General features: G+C 56.6%; 1 protein-coding gene across 1 annotated transcript in view; it reads right to left on the bottom strand.

The window, feature by feature from the left end:
- PADI3 (peptidyl arginine deiminase 3) overlaps positions 1-20299 on the bottom strand; it is a 28753-nt gene extending 8454 nt beyond the window's left edge. The window contains exons 1-10 of the mRNA XM_068967724.1: positions 20208-20299; positions 13115-13295; positions 10849-10921; positions 8586-8647; positions 7522-7639; positions 6280-6405; positions 4741-4919; positions 4419-4522; positions 4229-4340; positions 2177-2284 (exon numbers count right to left, since the gene is read on the bottom strand). Coding sequence (XP_068823825.1) covers positions 2177-2284; positions 4229-4340; positions 4419-4522; positions 4741-4919; positions 6280-6405; positions 7522-7639; positions 8586-8647; positions 10849-10921; positions 13115-13295; positions 20208-20299 — 1155 coding nt within the window. The remainder of the gene's footprint in view (positions 1-2176; positions 2285-4228; positions 4341-4418; positions 4523-4740; positions 4920-6279; positions 6406-7521; positions 7640-8585; positions 8648-10848; positions 10922-13114; positions 13296-20207) is intronic.
- Between the last annotated feature and the right edge of the window lie 1210 nt (positions 20300-21509).

The following is a 21509-nucleotide window of genomic DNA, read 5'->3' on the forward strand; positions in this document are numbered from 1 at the left end:
CCCCGTGAGATGTGGAGCGGGGGCTGCGGCCACTCCTGTGTCCTCTGCGTGGCCTTCCCGTCAGTCTCGCCCCCGGGGCGGGTATCTGGCTGCTCTAGAGGGCCCTGTTCTCGGGGCCTAAGGGGTGGGTGATGGTCCTCTGAGCCTCAGCTTTCAATCCAGGAAAAGGGACAACTCCCCAGGGCCATCTCTTACAAGGAATTTAGACAGTCCTGAGGCCAGGAGAGAGCTCCTCCCACCTTCATGCTCCAGCGAGGGGTGGGAGAAGCCTCCACTCTCTATGGCACCAAGGGGACCTCCCCTTTTTTCTCAGGAGGGGTCGGTTAGGACATATGCTCTCCCTTTTTACGGAAGTAGAGTTGAGCACAGTGGTTTGTTGATTTCTGCTGTAAAGCAAAGCGACTCAGTCATACACATATGTCTATGCATCCCTTTCCTTATTCTCCCCCACGGTGGGCCATCGCAGGGCATCGAGGGTGGCTCCCTTGCTGCACAGCAGGATCTCGTCGTTTATCCATTCTGCGTGTCACAGTTTGCATCCAGCTCAGGCGCTCCGTCGCGTCCGACTCTCTGCGACCCCATGATCGCAGCACGCCAGGCCTCCCTGTCCGTCACCAACTCCCGGAGTTCACGCAGACTCACGTCCATCGAGTCCGTGATGCCATCCAGCCATCTCATCCTGGGTCGTCCCCTTCTCCTCCTGCCCCCAACCCCTCCCAGCATCAGAGTCTTTTCCAATGAGTCAACTCTTTGCATGAGGTGGCCAAAGTACTGGAGCTTCAGCTTCAGCATCATAGCCCAAACTGCCAATCCTCCCCTCCCCTCTCTGCGTCCCCCTGCCAACCACAAGTCTGATCTCTGTGTCTGTGAGTCTCTTTCTGTTTCCTAGGTAAGTCCATTTGAAGACACCCGCTTTACTACCGGTAACAATGCCAGCTATCTACGTTTGTGCTTTCTCTGTGTTGGCATGAAGATGCTTCACAAACATCTCCGAGACCTGGGCTAGCATATTCCTACTGATGAGGAAATTGAGGCTCAGAGAGGGGAGATTACTCACGCAAGGTCACACAGCATGTGGGTGACAGAGCTGGGTTGCTCTGACTCCAGAGCCTGTGCGCTTTCTCTTTCAGTTGGAGGATAACTGCTCCACAATGTTGTGCTGGTCTCTGCCATACAGCGTGAAGCAGCCCTAAGTATACGCACGTCCCTTTCCTCTTGAACCTCCCTCCCATCTCCCACCCCAAAGTCTGTGTTCTTAACAGCTGCACTCTCCTGCCTCCTCTCCCCATCTGGGGTTGCCAGATTTAATAATAAATATAGAGCATGCTCAGTTCAATTTGAATTTTATATAAACAATAAATGTATTTTTAGTATGCTCCATGCAGTGGCTGACTTTATTTTTCTGGCCTCCAAAATCACTGGACATGGTGATTGCAGCCATGAAATTAAAAGATGCTTACTCCTTGGAGGGAAAGCTTTGACCAACCTAGATAGCATATTAAAAAGGAGAGACATTACTTTGCCAACTAAGTTCCGTCTAGTCAAGGCTATGGTTTTTCCAGTGGTCATGTACGGATGTGAGAGTTGGACTATAAAGAAAGCTGAGCGCAGAACAATTGATGCTTTTGAACTGTGGTGTTGGAGAAGACTCTTGAGAGTCCCTTGGACTGCAAGGAGATCCAACCAGTCCATCCTAAAGGAGATCAGTCCTGGGTGTTCATTGGAAGGACTGATGTTGAAGCTGAAACTCCAATACTTTGGCCATTTGATGTGAAGAGCTGACTCATTGGAAAAGACCCTGATGCTGGGAAAGATTGAGGGCAGGAGGAGAAGGGGACGACAGAGGATGAGATGTTTGGATGGCATCACCAACTCAATGACATGGGTTTTTGTCGGCTCTTGGAGTTGGTGATGGACAGGGAGGCCTGGCGTGCTGCAGTTCATGGGGTCGCAAAGAATCGGACATGACTGTGTGACTGAACTGAACTGATGCAGAATATGGGACATACTTATGCTAAAACAGTTCTCACAGTTTAGCTGACATTCACCTTAACCCGGCTTCTCCTATATTTTACCTGGCAACCCTACTCCCATCCCTGAGAAGCATGGCTCCCAGTCTGGCCCTCGGGGCAAAGCCCCTCGGCCTGCAGGCCCAGCTGTGGCCCCGAGCACTCACCAGGATTCTTTTGTAAGGGAAGTTCTGCAGCTCGCCATTCCTGGGGGAGTCAAAGACCACCGGGAAGGTTTTGTGCGGCGCCTGGATGTAGCCCAGCTCCATCTCGTCCTGCAGACCCAGGAGGCACCAGTGGTGGACGGTCAGCAGCTTACCCCCCTCGCCTGGCACTCAGGGCTTCGGGGAAGACTCTTCACTCTGCCTCAGGCCGGCTCTACCCTTTGAGGACTGAGGCGGGCAGAGGCCGTGATGCCCGCTGGCTGGAGGAAGGGCTGGAGGTTTGGGGGTGGGGCCCTGCTTACCTAGGGCCACAGAGCAAGGCAGGTCAGCAATGAACAAGCATATGGCCTCGGGGTGTCCCTGTGCTGGGTCACAGGGGAGTGGGGGCAGAGAGGGCTTTGGGGTGGCCTGAGTTGGACAAAGAGGCTGCTAGGCACCAGCCATCACACATTGCCTCCGCGTGCGGCCCTGGGGGACTGACAGCAAGCGGGGTGGAGGTGGCCTGAGGAGGCACAGACCCGCCTCCTTTCAAGCACGTGCCGTGCCCAGGTCAGTCCTGGAGGCAAAGGTAACCCAGCACTGATGGGCTGTGTGTCCAGCGAGAGGCCCACCAGGACGTCCCCGGCCCTGCTCCAAGCATTTTACGAGTGCTAACTCCTGCAGACCTCACAATACGCCTATGTGGAGGCACCGTGATCATCCCACAGCACAACAGATGGAAGTGAGGAACAGCGCGGTCTAGGTATTTGCCCAAGGGCACACAGCCTGTCAACAGCAGAGCCAGGATCCAGACCGAGCCAGTTCTTGCCCTAGCGTCCCGTCCTGAAACAACTCCTGGGAGGAATTTCTAACTGAAACAAAAGCTTCTTAGCTTGGTGTTCAAGGCCTCTCACCTCAGTTCTTACCCTTTGCAGAAGCTTGCGTGCACGCTAAGTCGCTTAAGCCATGTCCAGCTCTGTGCGACCTTATGGACAGGAGCCCACCGGGTTCCTCAGGTTCTCCAGGCAGAACACTGGGGTGGGCTGCCATGCCCTCCTCCAGGGGACCTTCCCGACCCAGAGGCCGAGCTGGCGTCTCCTCTGCCCCCTGCACTGGCCGGCAGGTTCTCTACTGCTAAAGAGATGGAGCTGGCGTCTCCTCTGCCCCCTGCACTGGCCGGCAGGTTCTCTACTGCTAGTGCCACCTGGGAAGCTCTCGCAGAAGCTTGATCCTGGCCAAGGAGAACAGCTGATGCCCCTTCTCATATCTCCCACCTCTGGGCCTTTGCACACCTGGTCCCCTGCCAGGACCACTGTTCAGTGAGCTCCAGCACCGCCCTCACCAGCTCTGTGGCCCGAGGCATCTTGCCTCGCTGAGAGTTCCTTCTTCACTGACAGGGCGTTGTCAGGAAGATGAAATGATGCTGGGCATGGCCTGCAGGGAGTGCTAGATAAACTGCACAAGTCATTATCCATTCGCCAAATCTGGTCCAGCTCAAATGCCCCTTCCAGGCAGTCCTCCACTGATCTGCTTCACAGACAAGGGTGATTCCACCTGCCTCCAGGCCCCGCTGGCACTTTGCCAGCACCCCTGCTTTGTCTTAGACAGTTGGAACAGCGACTTCCATCCCAATCACTCTCTGTACCAGGGCTTCTCAGCCTCGGCTTTCTTGACATTTGGAGCCAGCTAATTCTTTGTCGTGGGGGCTGTCCTGTGTATTGCAGGATGTTTGGCAGCATCCCTGGGGCAAAAACAACCTTCCATGGAGGATCACTGGTCCAGGCCACTGAGGGCAGGGAGTGGGCGTCCCCACCTCTGCCATCCCACACCCCCCCGCCCCAGTACCTAGCCCAGATCCTGTGGGTGAATGGATGTCATATTCAACGTCAGTGTGCCTGAGTCTCCAGAAGGTTCTGGAGAGGGGGGAGAGCTCTGGGTCTAGAATTAGAAAGAGCAGGGCCCTGGGGAGGGTGGACGCAGCCCCGGTCCTCCTGGATATTCCCCGCAGCCCCTGCGTTGGAGCCGGCCTGCAGGCTGGGGTCACTCGATGTGCTCACTGCCCAGGGGCTGCGGTACCTGGATCCAGCGGTCGTTGCGGTTCTCAGCCTGCGGGCAGACGGTCAGCTTGCAACCGGCCCTTCTGGCCAGCTCTGCCACCGCGTCCACGAAGCACGTGTTGTTCCTCACGCTGTGGACGAGCCCAGGGAGAGTGCTCAGGACACAGGCAGACACAGGGGCCAGAGGACACCCCGCGCCCCCGACTCACCGGCACACGTACACCTCCAGGGGCGGCTGGGTGCTGGGCGTCATAATCCAGGGGGCCACTCGGAACACCACGGTGTCGGTGAAGATGGGGGACTCAGAGAAATCCTGCAGGTTGAGACCGGAGGGGAAGCAGACTGGCCTCGGGGCCCAGCGCTAGCAAGCTGCTAGCTACTTGAGCAAGCTGCTAGCTACTTGAGCAAGCTGCTAGCTCCTTAGTTTCTGGAGCGGCAGCCGCGGGCGGCCAGGATCCTCCACACGGGGGGCGCCCGCCTCTACTGGGCATGGAGGCCATTGCCCACCCTGTCTGTCCTGGACGCCCCTACCTCGTTGGAGTAATCCAGCAGGGTGACGTGGAAGGTGACGAGCCCCGAGAAGCCGGCGTCGGGGAAGGACAAGCCCTCCACGAAGAAGCGCTCCTCGTCCCCGTGGAAGCGGGGCACCTCGTAAGACACCTTGTTCTGGCCCAGCACGTGCCGGTACGCCTCACAGGAGTCCTCGGGGCCTGGCAGGGGGCAGAAGGGCCTCGCGAGGGGGCCCCGGGAGCAGGAAGCATTGCGCAACCTCCCCGACACAATGGAAGCCACACAACCACCCCCGCTTCTCACCTCCCACTTGCAGAGGAGAGAGAGAGAGAGGCTTAAACCCGAGTGTGGGCAGGTCTGGGTGGGGCAGGGAGGGTGTTCCTAAGGCGGCGCTGAGATCTTTCAGAGGGCAATTTGGTGGCATCTAGCAAGGCAATGTTTACCCCTAACCAGCAAGTCCATGCCCAGGTAGTGTCTTTCCTATAAAATACAAGTGGAAAGTGTTCGCTGATTATTTACTGAACACCTACTATGCACTTAGGAGGTGTGGTTCAGGACTCAGGACACCGCTGTGAGCACGGTCCCTGCCCTCCAGGAACCGAGATTTCTGAAAAATCGAAACACCGCAAAAAACCGTACGTTCACGGGACCAAATCAGTTACAGCACCTCCATGCTTTGAAATATGACGCGACTGTGGAGGAAGGCGAAGCAGAGCTACACAAGAGAGACGTGTAGGAGGCATAACTCGGTGAGAGAAACCATGCGGAAGGCAGAAAGTGGGCGCGCGCGCGCTCATGCACGCGCACGCACGCGCGCGCACGCGCACACCAAGCACGTTCAGTGCACTTAAAAAAATGTCAGCAAGAACACACACAAAATGGTTAACAGAGGACACATCTTAAGAGTCAGGTTTGGGAGTCGGGTAGAGAGCTCTCATTTTTAACTCTACATACTTCCGTATTTCTAAACTGAGCACATTATTACTTGTGTTGCCCAAAAAGTTACATCTTACAGAAAAACCCAAATACATGTTTGTATTTTTTGGAGATATTATATATCCTTGCTTGCATCATGCTAATGACATTGTAGCTAGGTAAAGCAATGGTTTGGGGTTTATCGGGGTGGGCGAGAGATGCAGGCTGAACAGAGAGGCAAGTACCCAGGGCATCTGGGACTGGCTTTAATACCCTTCACCAAACAAGAAAGGACGGATCACGTAAGGAAAGCAGAATAGCAACCCTTGTTGGATCCGAGTGGTTGGCATATAGGGGTTCTTCACAGTGTTCTCTCTGCTTCTGGGTATGCTTGAAAGTTTTGATAATCTAAAATTTTAAACGTGCTTAAAATATATTTAAAAATGCATTCATCTGCTAAAACCACGTCGGGCACGGCTGTGCCAGGGACGCCAGGCAACCAGTCATGAAACCCGCACATCTGATGCTTCTTCCTCTGGGCCCTCAAGGCGGCCCCGGAGCCAGAGCAGAGCCTGCACTCCAGCCTGGGTGGGGTACTGAGCACCCCCCTGCCGCCCGGGCAGGGAAGGACGGGCATCAACTCACCGTAGGCATGGAACACCCGCGCCCGCTCAGCGTCAGCGCTGGAGGTGTGGAGGACGAGTTTGTGGTCATCAAATAGGGCGTCGGGGCCTTGGGTCCGCAGAATCATCACAGACATGTCTTCCAGGTCTGGGCAGCCAGACACAGGGCCGCGGCTCAGGAGGCCTCCAGCACCCCAGCCCCTCCCCAGGGCAGAGGGTGCCAAGACCTGGGTCTCTGCCCCAGCTCTGCCCGCCCGGTAGAAATACTGAGAGCCACCAAGACCAAAGCAGGAACATGTCTGTGCGCGTGTGAGGCGGGGAGACGCTTCCTGCCCTCTCTGTGCCTCCGTTTCCTCTTCTGCCCATAGAAACCGAAGTGCAGAGTGGCCAGCCCGCTGCCTGGCCCAGGGCAGGTGAGCAGGAGCAGCGTGCAGTGAGAAGGCGGTCCGGGCAGCAGACGGGTAAGGGCTCTCCTCTCAGGCCCAGTGTCACTCACTACTGTCCTGGGCCGGCCCCTCCCTCCCGGGGCCTGTCTCTGAAATGACCCTGCCAACTTTCAGAGTGGCTTGGGCATCTCGCGGGTGAAGCCCCTGACCCACACCCAGGACATTGCCACGGCAGCCTTCATGGGGCTGTGCACGCGACTCAGGATGGACTTAGAATGAGGAAAGTGCTCAGCCGTGTCTGACTCTTTGTGACCCCATGGACCATACAGTCCATCGAATTTTCCAGGCCCCCATGGACTACACAGTCCATGGAACTCTCCAGGCCAGAAGAATGGAGTGGGCAGCCTTTCCCTTCTCCAGGGGACCTTTCCAACCCAGGGATCAAACCCAGGTCTCCTGCATTGCAGGCGGATTCTTTACCAGCTGAGCTACCAGGGAATGTGGGGCATCTCTGAAATCCAGGCCAGCGATGCCAGTGGGAAGAGGCTGGATTTGGGGTTATAGGAACCTTGGACCTGCCTCAGGCTGACTGAGTGACTTCGGGGATCCCCTGACCCCTGAGTGTCAACATCGTCATCTCTGAATTTGGGGGAGGCTGCCCTCCCGCGTGGATGCTTAGATGAGAATTTGGGGAAAGGCTCTGACGCAAAGTAGGTGCTCAGCATTAGCACTTTCCAAGCCTGGAGGGGGAGGAAGATGAGGCCGCTCTTCTCCAGAGCTCTGCCCTGGCAGGGTGCCCACTGGCGCTGGGGTGCCCGCTGGCGCTGGGGTGCTGGGGAGGGGCAGGGTGGCTGGGCGGCGGCCCTGGCGCCCCTCACCTTGCAGGCAGCGCACGTGGTGGTCACAGTTGTCCTGGTCGTTAGAGCTCATACTGTCTCTGTCGCAGTTCACCAGCAGGATGGCTCCATGCCCGCTGGGTCCCCAGACCCACTGCCGCTGCCGATGGCAAAGCACAGCCAGTGACGGGGGCTCTGGCCAGGCCTGCGCCCCCTTCCCCAGCTCCCTCCTGGCCACGTTCCTCACCCCTCCTCTCTTCTCTGCCCTGAGCCAAAAGAGGAGCTCCCCGCTGAGGAACCAGCAGCTCCTACTACTCATTTGTCAAGTTCAAACGACAGCCTCTTTCACAGCTGTCTGTGGCATGCCTCCAGCCAGCATCCCCTTTCCCAACAGGCAGCTTTCTGAGGGTGAGGTCCATCTTCCCTCCTTGGGCCCTGCTCCTCCTTCCAGCTGCAACGCCCCGCCTCCTGCAGAACTTTGGAGCCCAGCCCAGGTGGACTTCTCCCTTGCTCACAAAGCCCAACGCGACCTCTTCTGAACTCCCAACATCTTCACTGCCACCACAGTTCAGCCCAAAGTTCTTTTATAGTTTCAGACTTGGTAGATTTCCTTTTCACATAGGTTAGGGGGTCCACATGCTACGAATCTAGCTTACTGCCTATTTTTCTAAATAAAGTTTTATTGGAACATTGTCACACCTTTTCCCCTCATATTGACTATGTAGCTCTTTCATCCTACACTGGCAAAATCAAACCATTGCAACAGAGACAAGATCGCCTGGCAAGCCTAAAACATTTACTATCTTGCTCTTACTAAAAAAAGAAAAAAAAGTTTGCCAACCCCCAACCTAGATTGAAAATCCAGAAGGACTTGTCTCTACAAAGGGAGGCCTAGCCCAGGGCTGGACATGCATGTGCTTAAAATTCTTGATGATGCTTTTTCTGCCAGTGAAAGAAGATCCCCAGCCATTCTTGGGTTGGCTCCACTGGCCTTGACATCAGCTGGGAGGCAGAGGGATACCTCTAATGACCTCACCCCTTTTAATCCAGCCTAGAGCAGCTGCGAACTCCATGCCCCTTTCTGGGTCCAGGCCGAGATAGCCTACCTTGTCCACAAAGTCCCTGTCCTGCCTGCCTTCACGGTTCAGGTCACAATCCAGGGTGATATCTGCAAGGACAGGGCAGACGGTGAGTCACAACAAGCCTCCCAGGGGCCCAGTGCAGGCCCATGACCTCTGCCTTTTAGCCTCAGTCTCAGGGCCCATTCTGGGGCCAGACAAATGGAAGTCGTTTCCAAGAGGTGGGAGCATTTGGAGCCTCCCTGCCAGGGCTGGGGAAAGAGGCCTTGGGGAAGATACAGGGTCAGAGCGAAAACCCAGGTCAAATGCTGCCCCCTCCAGGAAGCCTTCCCGGAATTCTCCCTCTTCTGCCCCCCGGTATCCCTTACTGTCTGGGGGGCACTCTGCCCTGTGCCTGGGACATTCTGGGCCTGTCTGAAGCTCCCTCGTCTCCCAGGGGTGGGCCAGTGAGCCCGAGCGTTCGTGCCAGACCACCGCGGATCTGGACCTAGGCTCTGGCGCCTACTGGCTGCGTGGCCCTGAGCCTCAGCTTCCCCTCGCATCCCCGCCTCCATCCCACCTTCTTAACCACTCTCCCCAGAAGGTGGGGGAGGTTTTACAGCACACATGAAACCTTCAAGGGAGCGAGAGAAAAAACTGAAATGATTTTTAAATATGTGAAAAGATACTCAACCGCCATACAAGAAGGGGATGAGTCTCAGAAACGCAAGGTGGAGCGAAAGGCGTGTACAACGTGACCCCACCCAGACAGCGTGCCAAGGCAGGCAAAAACAGACGATATGATTTGGGTGTGCCTATTCAGATGACAAAAACATGCAGAAAGGAAAGGAGTATTTATCACAAGACAGCGGTTACCGTAGGGGAGGGAGCGCGTTATGATCAGAGAGGGGCTTGGGGGTACTTTGGGGTGCTGGTCATGTTCACTGTTCCATTTTTCAACCTGAGTGATGGCTGCTCGAGGGTTTGCTTTCTAACTGTTCTTGTATCCGCCACCCCCCACCACCCGCCCACCCCCCTCCCTGCCCAGCCAATACACACACACTCATATCGGGTTGGCCTAAAAATTCGTTCAGGTTTTTCCATAAAGTGTTAAGAAAACCCAAACAAACTTTTTTTGCCAAACAAATACACATGTATTTTCCTGTATGTGTATTTTCCAGTAAACAAGGGGTGGGTGTGTGTCTGGGGAGGGGGAGGCAGGGAGACCCCCAACCTCAGTCCTAACTAAAGGGAGGCAAAGGAAAGCAGCAATGAGACGCTGACCTCTCAGGCTGGAAAAACAGAAAAGGCTGGAAATGGACAGTGTTGGCTAGACACTCCCCTGCGCTGCTGGCAGGTGTATAAGAAGGTATGGCCTTTCGGGACAGCCATCTGGCAGTATCTATCACAGCTGAAATGTTCACTCCCTGTATGTAACTCAGCGGTCCTGCTTCCAAAAACAACGCCTGCAGGCAGAGCGTCTTCAGCTCTCCTGGTAACTTTCTTGCCCTCCGAAATGGCTGCCCCAGCGTGAACCCACCCCTAGTAGAAGGAGTTTCCGGTCCCACATCCTTGGCAGTTGAGTCTCTTTTCATTCGGGTTCTGAGCACTAGGATTTTCTCCACTGTGATTTGCTGGTTTCTGTTTTTTGCTTATTTCTATTAATTGTTTGGTGGTTCTTTCTTACTGATCAGCATTCTCCATTACCTGCAAACGCTGATCCAGGCATACACATTGCAAATTGCTTCTCCATAGCCTGACTTTGTACTTGTCCTCCGTTGTATAGATTTCCATTTCAGTAGCGTCTAATTTATCAATATTGCCCCCAGTGGCTTGTGCTTTTGTTTTGCCTTGTTAAAGAAAACGTCTGACTGCTTTGAAGTTGAAGAGACATTCTCTTCTAAAAGTTTTAAAATGTTGACTTTCACCTGGATGCTTTTTAAAATTTTATTTTATTTTTAACTGGAGGATGATTACTTTACAACATTGTGATGGTCTCTGCCACACATCAGCATGAGTCAGCCAGAGGTATACATCCGTCCCCTCCCTCTTAAACTCGAGTCCTCCCACCTCCCTCCCCATCCATCCCTCTAGGCGGTCACAGCACTGGCCTTGGGTTCCCTGCGTCATACAGCAAACCCATCTGAAGTTTGTTTTTGAGGATGATATAAGGCGGGGATCCACGTTTACTGAGCATCACAGGATAGCTACATGCGCCTGGGTCTGAGTTCTGGTTCTCTATTTGTCCCACTGGTCTTTATCCAGCCCGGCACCACCTTCACTCTGCCCTTGGCTGAGGCCCCCGACTTACCCACACAGGTGAGGTAGAGCACCGCGTAGGCCAGGGGCGAGGAGTCTCGGCTGGAATGGTAGGAAATTTGAACCTGTAGAGAGATGGGCCCAGGGTCAAGCTGGCTGAAACTAGGAGCCTGGCCCCAAGGCACAGGTCTTGGGGGATCTGGCAAGGAGGGGCAGCGCTCCCAGGAACCTCTGTGCAGCCATATCAACCCAGCTCTTCCTTTAGCCTTCTCTGCCACCTATCTTTCCGTGCCTCGGTTAGCTCATCTGTAAAATGGGAACTATTTGTGAGGGATTCCATGGAGACCTGCATCCCAGTGCTGCTGCTGACTCCTGTATGATTTTAGCAAGCCCCTGTTCCCCTTTGGATCTCAGTTTTGCCATGGATAAAACGAGGAGCTTGGTGCTGCAACTAAGACCCGATACAGCCAAATAAATCAATACATTAAAAAATGAAATAACATAAGGAGTTTGCACTGGTCAGGGTGTAGGGACACCCCTGTAACTGTGGCATTTGGACAGGCCTTTACTTGAACCCAGCGCCTCCGCGTTCTGTGACTTCGGCCGAGGCCCTTCACCTTTCTGAGCTGCCTCAGTTTGCTCCTCTGCAGTATGAGTTTTATACAGGTCCCTACAATCAGAGGACGGTAGTTCAGATTTGAAACAATCCATGGAGAAGGCTGATCTGGTAGGAAATGCCCAAGAAATACCAGCTCTTGTTACGAGAGGGCAGGGGGCGTGGTGTATGAGCCGGTGCAGCGCTCCTGAGTCAGATGGAAACTGGCTCTTCAAGGAGCACTGACCGGGCGCCCAGTGCTAGGCAGCGTGCCCTCGTCCGCCCTGACCACGGCCTCAGCGGCGGGGTCTCATGCGCGGTTCTCGGGGAGGCCACTAGGGTTCAGAGCAACCGCCCCGGCGCCACAGAGCTGGTCAGTGGGGGAGCTAGAGCTCAGGGGTCAGAGCTGCCTGACTCCTGGGGACAAGCTCCCTCCGTCAGCCCCACGTCCTTCCCACCGAGGGATCCAAATTAGCCCATCCAGGGAGTTTCGTGCAGCAGGTGGGGCAGGACTCCACGAATCTATTTCACAAGGAGATGGACCAAGAAGGGGCGTGGCTTACGCGAAGTCACGTGATTAGTGAGTAGCCGCGTGGCTGAGGGTCAGGGCAGAGGGCCCTGGAGCCTGGCGAGAAGGTGGGCCGGCCTGCGATGGGCGCCCAGCCCTGAGCCAGAGACGGTGCGGGGGCGGCCGCTCTCTGAATTCCTTGGCCCCGAGGACCACAGGGACAGAGGGTCATCAGAACGTCCCTGCCTTTGTCCAGGGTCCGTGTAACCGTGTGCCTGAAGCGAGCATCCCGCGGGGCTTGACTCTCGGGGGTTCGCAGCTGCAGGATTTCGGGGCTCTCAGGACTGAGGAGGGACGGGTCTTGGTAAGTTCCTGAGCCCCCTGGAAGCCAGGACATCGGAGCCGGAGAGCTGAGGGACCGCATCAGGAGGGAGGGTCCCGGAGGAGGGCGGAGGGTGAAACGGCTTCGGTGCATCCGCCTGGAGTTCGCTTTATCATCATCACCGTCTTCAGCCTCACCTTTAACAGCTGTTGGGCGTGTGCTGTGGGCACGGTGCCAAACGTCCCACGCTTTCCGGCTTTAATCCACACAGCCTGTCATCAGTCCCTCCGAGCCATCCACGGCGGAGGAGAGGGAGACCCAGACAGCCCAGTAACTTTCCCAGGGTGTCCTCTGCCAGCCCAGGACCAGCCCAGCACGGCAGACCTGACTCCCACTGCGCCAAGCTCGCGGACCACCCCATCTCCCCCATTTTTCAAACGCCCCCTGCCCAGGGGCCAGAACACTGCCTCCAGCCCGGCCGCGGTAGACTCGCTCTTTCGGCTGACTGGGCAGAGAGAGGGGAGGAGGGCAGGCATCCTGCCTGAGAAGGGAGCGGGGTCAGGAAGGCGGCGGGTTAGGGAAGGCGAGGCCCTGAGGGAAGGGGCCCCCGAGGCAGCTGCTCCCCTCTCCACCTCTGCTCTCTCTCCCCCATTCATAGTAGCGGGGACCACGAATCGACCCTCAGCCACAGGTGGGGAAACAGGCTCGAGAGGTGATGAGAGTGGCCAGCAGACCCACAGTTTGTGTTCCTACGTTGCAGAGCTGGCGGCCCCAGGGCCGGGCTCTTGCTCTCTGGGTTACCCCGCATTCTGGATAAGAGAGGGCACTGGGCCCTCGTGGAGCTGGGTCGCCCCCCCACCCCCAGTCACCCCCAGACAAGGGGGCACGCTCACGTGACTGTCGTTGGGCTCGTTGCTGGGAGAGTTCATGACCACGACGATCTGGGAGCCCACGTCAAAGTGCCACCGCCGGGCATCCGCACGCTCCCGGTCCCTCTCCACGCTGGGGCAGATGTAGACGTCCACACCAGGGGTTCCGTAGACCTCGAACATCTCTGTGCCCTCAGGAACTGACCTGGGAAAGACACAAGCCGTGGGAAGTGCTAGAGGGCAGCCCTCGCTCAGATACTTGAACTCTGGCTCGAACGCTTGCTTCCTCCAGGAAGCCTTCCCAGACTACCCCAGGCTTCTCAGATCCTTCCAGCAAGCTCCTAGGAGTCAAACTTGGACCCCGCCCACATATACACAGTCTCATATTCCCAGGTTCTGTGTTGATGAACATTTCCCTTGTGAGTTCTCCAGGTATTCATTGCAGGGTTAAAAAGTCCGTGCTGTCCGTCCGATGGCCCTGGGACTTCCTTTCAGCCCTAGCTGGTCTGGGCATCTTGTTTGAAATCAGTCTCCTCCATAGGGTGCCCATGCACCTGCGGGAAGAAGCACCCACTGCCCCAGAGCCTTCAAGCCAGCTGGAGCGCTGAGGCCAGCCCTGCCCAGGGCAAAAGATGGGCCAGGAGGCAGTGGGGGCACCCAGGGAGAGGCCTCTGTGGGGAGAGGACCCGGAAGGCTTCCTGGAGGGAGCGGCACACACCCAGCGGGGGGCACTGGCTGAGCTCTTGCTCTGTGCCAGCCATATTCAAGTTTCATTACGTGCATTGTCATGTAATCCATTTTAAAAACCCAGGTAGGTACTATTATCTCCCATTTTACAGACAGGAAAACTGAGGTCAAAGTAACCTGTGCAAGGTCATGGAGCTAGTAGGTGGCAGGACTGGGATCCACATCCAGGCCTCCTGGCTCTTGAGTCCACATTCTTACCTGGGTGTAATGACAGCAGAAGTCGAAACCCCCAGGCCCCTCCCCTGCACAGTTAGCGTGGGGGGCTTGAGGGGGGCTTGACTGAACCTTCCCAAATATCGCCTCATCTAGTCTTCTGCACAGTCCCATTTAATGTGGGGAAACCGAAGCTCAGGACAGGCGAGGGGCATGCCCAAGCTGCACTGCGGCCGCAGTCCCCGCTCTGCCCCAGGCCCTCTCCCTTCTCTGCCTCCACTTGGAGGAGAGCAGGCCTCCTTCAGTCCTCGCTGGCATGATTCTGGCACTTCTCAGCACAACTTCCCTTTATAGAAAGAGAAACATACAGAGCCCAGACTGGACTCCATCAGGCGTCTCTCCCTCCAGGGCTCGGCCTGCTGGGCGTCCTCTCCAGGCAGGAGGAGCTGACGCACCTGTGTCTCCTCCCAGGCAGGGCTGCCGGGTTTAATAAAATAGAGCACATGCCGTCAGACTCGAATTTCAGGTAACTGACAAACAGTTATCTTCGCCTAAGTATACCCTGCGCAATATTTGGGACATCCGTCGACTAAAAAATCACTCATTGTTTTTTGGACCTCCAGTTTAACTGAGTGTCCTGGGTTTTATCTGGTAACTTACTCCCGAAGCTGACGTTTCCAGAGCTCTATTCTGCTGTGCCCTGGGTCTGTGAGCCGGACCGTCGGGGGACAGGGAGAGCCTGCGGTGGGAGGCGTGGGGACACAAAGACAGAGAGACAGATACGGGAGCCAGAGAGGCAAAGACTCAGGCGGCTGGAGCCGGAGGTGAAGGGCCCCCAGCGGCCCCCCACAACCCAGGGGCTCCTCGGGCCCCAGGCCTCCGCAGCTAGGGCGGCACACCTTGGCTGGTCCCTCAGACGTGACGCCCACCCAGTTCCCAGGCTACAGACTCTGGTTTGGGGTATTTCAGCCTGGCTCTCCTGTACCTTCCCAGCCCAGGCCCCATGTGAGCCTCCAGGGGGACCCCAGATGAAGACGGAAGCAGCCCTGTGCAGGAGGGTCCCAAAGAAGCCAGGGGCTCAGGGGTGCCAGGACCAGGGTCAGGACCAGGCCGGGCTGCCCTACAGCCAAGTGGCCTGGAACAGCTCACCTGGCCCTGTAGCCTCGACTTTAAAGTGGGGTAATGACACCCGCTGGGCCAACCGCAGGCAACCATGAGGCTCAAACACGATTAACAGATGGGGCAGTCTTGGAAAACCACTGGCCAGGAAGGGGGACAGGGTTATTAAGGTAAATTAGGACATAGGAGGCAGGCGTATGGGAGCAGGCTGAGGCTGGGCCTGGGGCATCCGGGGAAGCTTCACGGAGGAAGGAGTGAACTAAGGGCAAGGAGGAGACACAGCTTAAAGGGAAGGGGTTTCCAAGTGGAGGCTTCGGAGGTCAAGGGCAAGCTCAGGCTGCAACGAGCTTGCTGTCATTTCATTCCTAGGTAATGGGAGCCAGCGGTGGCTCCTGAGTATGAGGGCGACCTGCAGAGCCGCGGTGAGGTGGCTAAGCCTGAGGGCTCTGGGGCCAGGTCGCCTGGGTTCAAATCCACCTCCACTGCTCACTAGCTGCCTGGCCTTGACCTCTCTGCGCCTCTGCGTCGGCATCGATGAAGGGGGGGTGATGAGCAGATGAAAGCAGTGTGTTTGTATGATGAACAGAATGAGCGAAAGTTGAAGGCCCCTGCACCCGTGCCGTTATTTCCCTGCTGGAGAAACTGAGGCCCAGAAGAGATCGGACTAGGAGGCAGTGCCCTGGACCCCCGGTTCAGGGTTTATACCCCCCCCCCAAAGCTGTGCGTTAGGAAGACTGAAGCGGCGGCTGCTGGGGGAAGCCCAGCGGCAGGATGGGAGGATCTGAGCTCCCCGGTGCCTGGAGGGCACAGGAGGTGGCCCGAGGCTCACCTGGATGAAGTCCCGCCTCTGGTCAGGCTGCCCTGAGCACAGCCTGCTGCTCTAGACGGCACCCCAGCCCAGCCCTGGGCACACACAGCTGGGGGCTGTGCCCTCCCCCGCGTGCAGGACCGTCCAAGACCCTCTCCATCACCAAGCCCTCTCAGGCAGCTGCAGGACTCCACAGCCTAGGAGCTGGTGTGCGCTGGGGAAAACACGGTGGAATGACCCACAGTTCTGGTTTGCCAGGGACCGGGACATTTCCTGGGGCGCAGGCAATTCAGTACTAAGACCTAGAAAGTCTTAGGCAAACAAGGACCACTGGTCACCCTCACGGCATCAACCTCAGACCTACTTGTTGAAAATGCTGATTCCAGAACCATAAGTTTTGCACGCAGAGCTCTTTTAAAGCAACTGATGTCCAGTGAAGTCTGAGGACATGGCTAAGGAGGGCTGTCTCAGAAATGCTGGGCCCTGCTGCCCCATCCAGGGGGCGTGGGGGGACGCAGCGTGACCTCACGCATTCCTGGGCGTCCAGACAGCTCAGGCTTGCCTTTAGACTCATCCACCCTTTCAGCGGCGAGGATGATGGTGACAGTGATGATGCAGACGGCAAGCCACCGGATGTCAGTACTACTTGCCCACCTTACAGGTAAGGAAAGGGAGGCTCAGAGAAGACAGGTGACTTGCTCAAAGCCACACAGCTGGTGAGGGAAGAGTCAGGACTCCAGCCAGCTCTGTCCCCACTCCCTTGCAAACCCAAGCCCACTCTCTCCCTCCCAGCTCCTAGGACCTCCACCTCTGGGAAAACAAAACTAGACATTTTAGAGCCGGGAAACTGATGGGAAAGGTTCTCTGTGGCTGAGAACAGAAAAGTTGACGAGATGACCACCAAGGTCCCCAACGAGCTGGCCCATGGCAGCAGGGGAGACCAAGGCCCAGAGCGCTCAGGATGCCAGCTATCCCTCTCTGTTTGGTGAGGTCCCAGATTCCCAGCCCCACCAGCTTCACCAGAAAAATGTGGTCCAGGAACTCACTGCCCTTCCTTATTCCTATGTCTCCCTGCCCCTGAAAAATGGCGGCCACACACACCCCTTTTACAAAGTCCAGGTAGTTGAGAGTTAAAGATGTGTCTGCCTCCCAGACTCTGCTCTCCGCACAGGCAGGCCAGAGCTGTACACCAAACAGAATTTGGTGGAGACCAAGGGGAGCTGCTTTGCCAAACCAAGGAGGAGGCTCAGAAGCCTCCGTGAGCAGAGCCTGAAAGCCACTCTTCGATGCCAGCCTCTCTGGGGCACACATGTGGAAACTGAGTTCCAGCAAGGAGCAGAAATGTGCTCATGGCGACATAGCAAAGGCTGACGGAACCAGGGTCAGCACTCAGGGTTCCTGCCCCAGGCGCCCCAGCCTCGTCATTCTGTAAGACCGCCTCTGCTGAGCACGCGGTGAGCTGTCTGCCCTTCCGACTAGGGACGGCGTTCTCAGTCCTGGCTGCAAGCCAGCGCGTGGCTCATCACCTCTGTGTATTACCCCTCTCCCTAAGAATCCCTAACAGGGAGAGCAAAATCCCTTTACCAAGCCTGGGCCACCTCCAACTCAGCGGAAAGAAGGAAGACAGGGTTTAATCCGCTAGTGATTAGAGATCCCCAGGGGTCTTGCTCATCCTGCAGGGGTCTTCCTCCAGGGAGCCTGCCCTGACTGCTCAGCCCATGTTAATTTCTCTTTTCTCCTCTCCTCCTTCTCCCAGCAGGGCTCAGAGGTTATTTCCCTGCTATCTTGTGGATGGTTTGGGGACACTCGAGGCTGTCTAGAGAGCCAGGAAAGATGGTTAAAATGATGATGGTGGTGGTAATAAGGGCAGCAGTTACCATAATTGAACGTTCACGTGCCAGGCACCGCCTACGTGCCCTTCATGCATGATCTCATCCGTCCCAACAGCCCTTTGAAGTGAAGGCCACGGTGCTCGGACCGCATCCTGGCCCTGCCTCCCCTCCCTGGCTGTGTAACGGGGGCAAATGACGTAGCCTCTCTGTGCCTCAGTTTCCTCATCTCTGAGACGGGGAGGAAGACAGTACCCACCTCACAGAATGGTTGGAGTATTAGTTAGCGTTAGTCACACACACTCTAGGGCAAGTGACAGGCATGCAGGCTCTAGGCATCATTGCTGATATAATTACAACCTTCATTCTACAGATGAAGAAAGAGTGACATGGGAGGTTAAGTGACTTTCCCAAGGTCAGACAGCTCTCAGGAGGCAGAGCCAAGACCGACCACACGTCCACTGCCTTCCTCCTGTTGGCCCACAGTCTGAGCACCCAGAACTGCCGAATCACAGCATCTCTGAGTCGGAAGGGACTTTAGAAGTAATCTGGTCCTGCTTGCTTGCAAGACAAGAATCCTTCCCGCAGCACCCCCGCGAGGTGGTCCAGCCTCGGCTAGAATTTCAGGACAGGGTTCTCAGAGGCCAGAGGCCAGAGGCCATGTGTGCTTGTTCACCACTGTGTCCCATGCCTGGCACACACTAGACCCCGAAGGAATGTCAATGCCTGACGAGTGTGCAGATGAACAGACTGGGAGCTCCCCCATCCCCGAGACAGGCTGGTCACTGGGGGCCCGAGAGTCTCTCAGTTGAGGCAGAGGCTCCCCCCTACCCGTGGCTGTCCCACCCGCAGCCTCCTCTGGGAACCCCAAGGATGGCCTGTCTATCCACATCACCCCAAGACACGCTGCCTCTGCCACTCACGGTCCAGGGCCATCCTCCATCCTCTAGAAAGTTCTGCAGGGGAGGAGCCGGTCTCAGGCTTCCTGTGGCAGGTCAAACAAGAGACACAGCTGCCCGATGGGCATGGGGTAGGCAGGGCAGGTGAGTCACCCCCACGGGCATGCAGAGCTGGGGGAGGCGGTGGCGCCAGCTGGCACGGGCACCCCTCATCATCTGGGGCTTCTCTCTGTGTCGGGAGCAACCAAGTCCCCTTCCCAGCCCTCACTGCCCACCCACCCTCAGCCTGCTGCAGACCAGCGCCTCAGCTCCTCTCCTCTAGTGCCCGGGACCAACCCCGTCTCTGCTTCTAAGTTAACCCCAGTTTTTAAAGTCCTGGTTTAAAATGCTGGTTCTCAGGTGGGGGTGACCTTCCCTACAGGGCACACTGGGTGGTGTCCAGAGGTGTTTTTGGTGATCACAAGTGAGGGCTGATCACTAGCATCTGCTGAGCAGGGGCCAGAGACACACTGCTTAACTTCTCCCAGGGCACAGGCTGGCCCCTCAGCAAGCAGAGACCGTGCCGACAGTGCTGAGAAACGCAGGCTCGTCTCAGGAGAGCGCGGAGAGCTTCGCGATGGGAAGCCCACGGTGCGGGCTTCTCCTCTCCTACCCCCGGAGTACCTGCCTTCCCTGCTCAGCCTTGGACCTAGGACCCCTGAGGTCGCCTTAAGAAGTAAAGTGGCCGGCTTCCCGGTGGTTCCCAGCGCCCAGCTCCTGAAACCCTGCCTGAACTCTCCTTTTCTTCCAAGGGGAGAGAGAGAAGACGGGGTCTCCCCCTAGCCTCTGGCTTTACAGCCACGGCCACGGCGGTAGCAGGGGCGTAAAGCGCGGGTGCTGCTCTGTAAGCAGCAGGCGGCGGAAAGCAGAGAACACGGCCACGCGCGGCTTTGAGCGCTGGCTTCGCCACTTTGTAGCTGTGTGGCTGAGCCAACGGCTTGCTGTGCCTGTGGCTCCATTTCCACATTCATCACACAAAAGAAAGCTAGTTATAAACTCAGCCCCTCGGGTTGTTGTGAAAGTCAAGTTTGGGAGTTAAAGTTCAAGGATTAAATTCAAGAGGCTTGTCAAGCTCTTAGAACAGTGCTTGGCACAGAGTAAGTTGTTTGTTGAGTGTAAGTGATTTTTTTTTTTTCCAAAAGGACTGATGCCCAGTTTGCAGAGCTCATAAGCTGGGGATGTGGGTACCCCTCTTCCTAGTCTTGTGTGCCCAGTGAGACCCCAGCCCAGCCTGCAGGATTGTCAGGACAGGGGCAAGTGCCCAGCAGCCTCCGAGGCCCTGAACCAGAGCTACAGGGCCTTTTCCCCCATTTCAGTCCCCCACACTTCACGCCCCCTGGCTGGGGTCTTGAAGAAGCCCAGCTGAGAAAGGCAAACACCTCTTTTCACGCCTGGCTGCTGTTCCAAGGCCAAGACTCAGGAGAGGGCAGCCAAGACAGGAAGCACCCCAGACGGCCTGCAGGGAGAGCCCGGGGTTGGCACCAGGGGCCCGCAATGCCCACCCCCAGGCTTCTGGCTCTTACCCATAAATGTCCACCAGGGTCTCAACTCCAGCCACACACACGGCACTGGTGGGGTGTTCCAGGGACACGCGCACAATCCTCTGCAGAGACATGCTGGCCTCCTCCTGGGCTTGAGCCTCAGATGCCCCTTGGCATGTGGTTTAAAAGACCCTGGCCCCACCCCACCAGCCCCAGGTGCTAGCCCATTGGCTCCAGTCCCAGAAGCCCAGCCCCTTCCCCGAGCCGCGAGCTCAGGATTGGGGGGAAGAAGCCGGGAGTTTGCATATGACCCTATGGCTCTCACCCAGGCCCACAGACAGTTAATTTCTCACTTTAGGAGGAGAACATTAAGTCCCTTAGGTACCTGGCCAGGGCACCAGGACCCTGGAGGGGTCACAGGTGCAGGGTGTTGATCAGGGGACCGTTCTCGATTTCCACTCTCAGCCTCTTCACCCTCTTTTTCTGTCTGTCTTTTCAAAGACAAGACGTTGTCAGTGGGGAGCTTCTCTGCCGTGTTGGGAAAACTGGTGAAAATGCAGATCCCCAGGTCCAGCCTGCAACTTGATGAGCAGCCTGGCACCTGGAGTCTTTTTTTGGCACCACTTTTGCAGTCTTTAGTGAATCTGTTACGATACTGCCCTGCTTTATGGTTCGGTTTTCTGGTCGTGAGGCATGTGCAACCTTAGCTCCCCATCTAGGGGTCAGACCTGCACCCTCTGCCCCAGAAGGTGAAGTCTCAACCACCAGACCCCCAGGGAAGTCCCCCAGAACTTTTGTGTTTCACAAGCAGCCCTATTTCTGAACTAAACTGAACTATAGCGTTTCAAGGCATTTTGAGGAACACCGGTCGTTTTCTTAAGAGCGTGGATTTTTCAGGCTGGATTGCCGCCCTGCCGCAGTTACTTCCTGAGCGACCAGGGGCAAGGCATTTAATTGGTCTGTGCCTCAATTTGGCACCTGAAAAATGGCCATTGTGAGGGTTAATGGGGACAACGTGAGAAGAACTCTGGTGTGGAGCTCAGCATTATTTTATTATGGGTGTTGCTGTTATTGTTATTATTATTAGATGCCAAAAGCTTCTGGAAACACTCTCTGGCCAGGAGGAGCTTAGAAGGTCAGAGCAGGAAGGCTCCCGCTTGTCAGGTGGGGAGACAGACCAGGGAGGGCGTTTGGCCGCCTGACACAGTGGGAGCAAGGTCTCTGGGAGAGGAGTCTTGGGCTCGGACCCAGGATCTGCCGGGCGCCGGCTGTGCGGCCCTGGGGCTTTGTCCCCTCGTGGTGCCCTCATCCATGGACGGTGCGGCTCGGCACCAGCCCAGCAGA

The sequence above is a fragment of the Capricornis sumatraensis genome, chromosome 3 (assembly GCF_032405125.1).
Source record: "Capricornis sumatraensis isolate serow.1 chromosome 3, serow.2, whole genome shotgun sequence".
Lineage (NCBI taxonomy): Eukaryota > Metazoa > Chordata > Mammalia > Artiodactyla > Bovidae > Capricornis > Capricornis sumatraensis.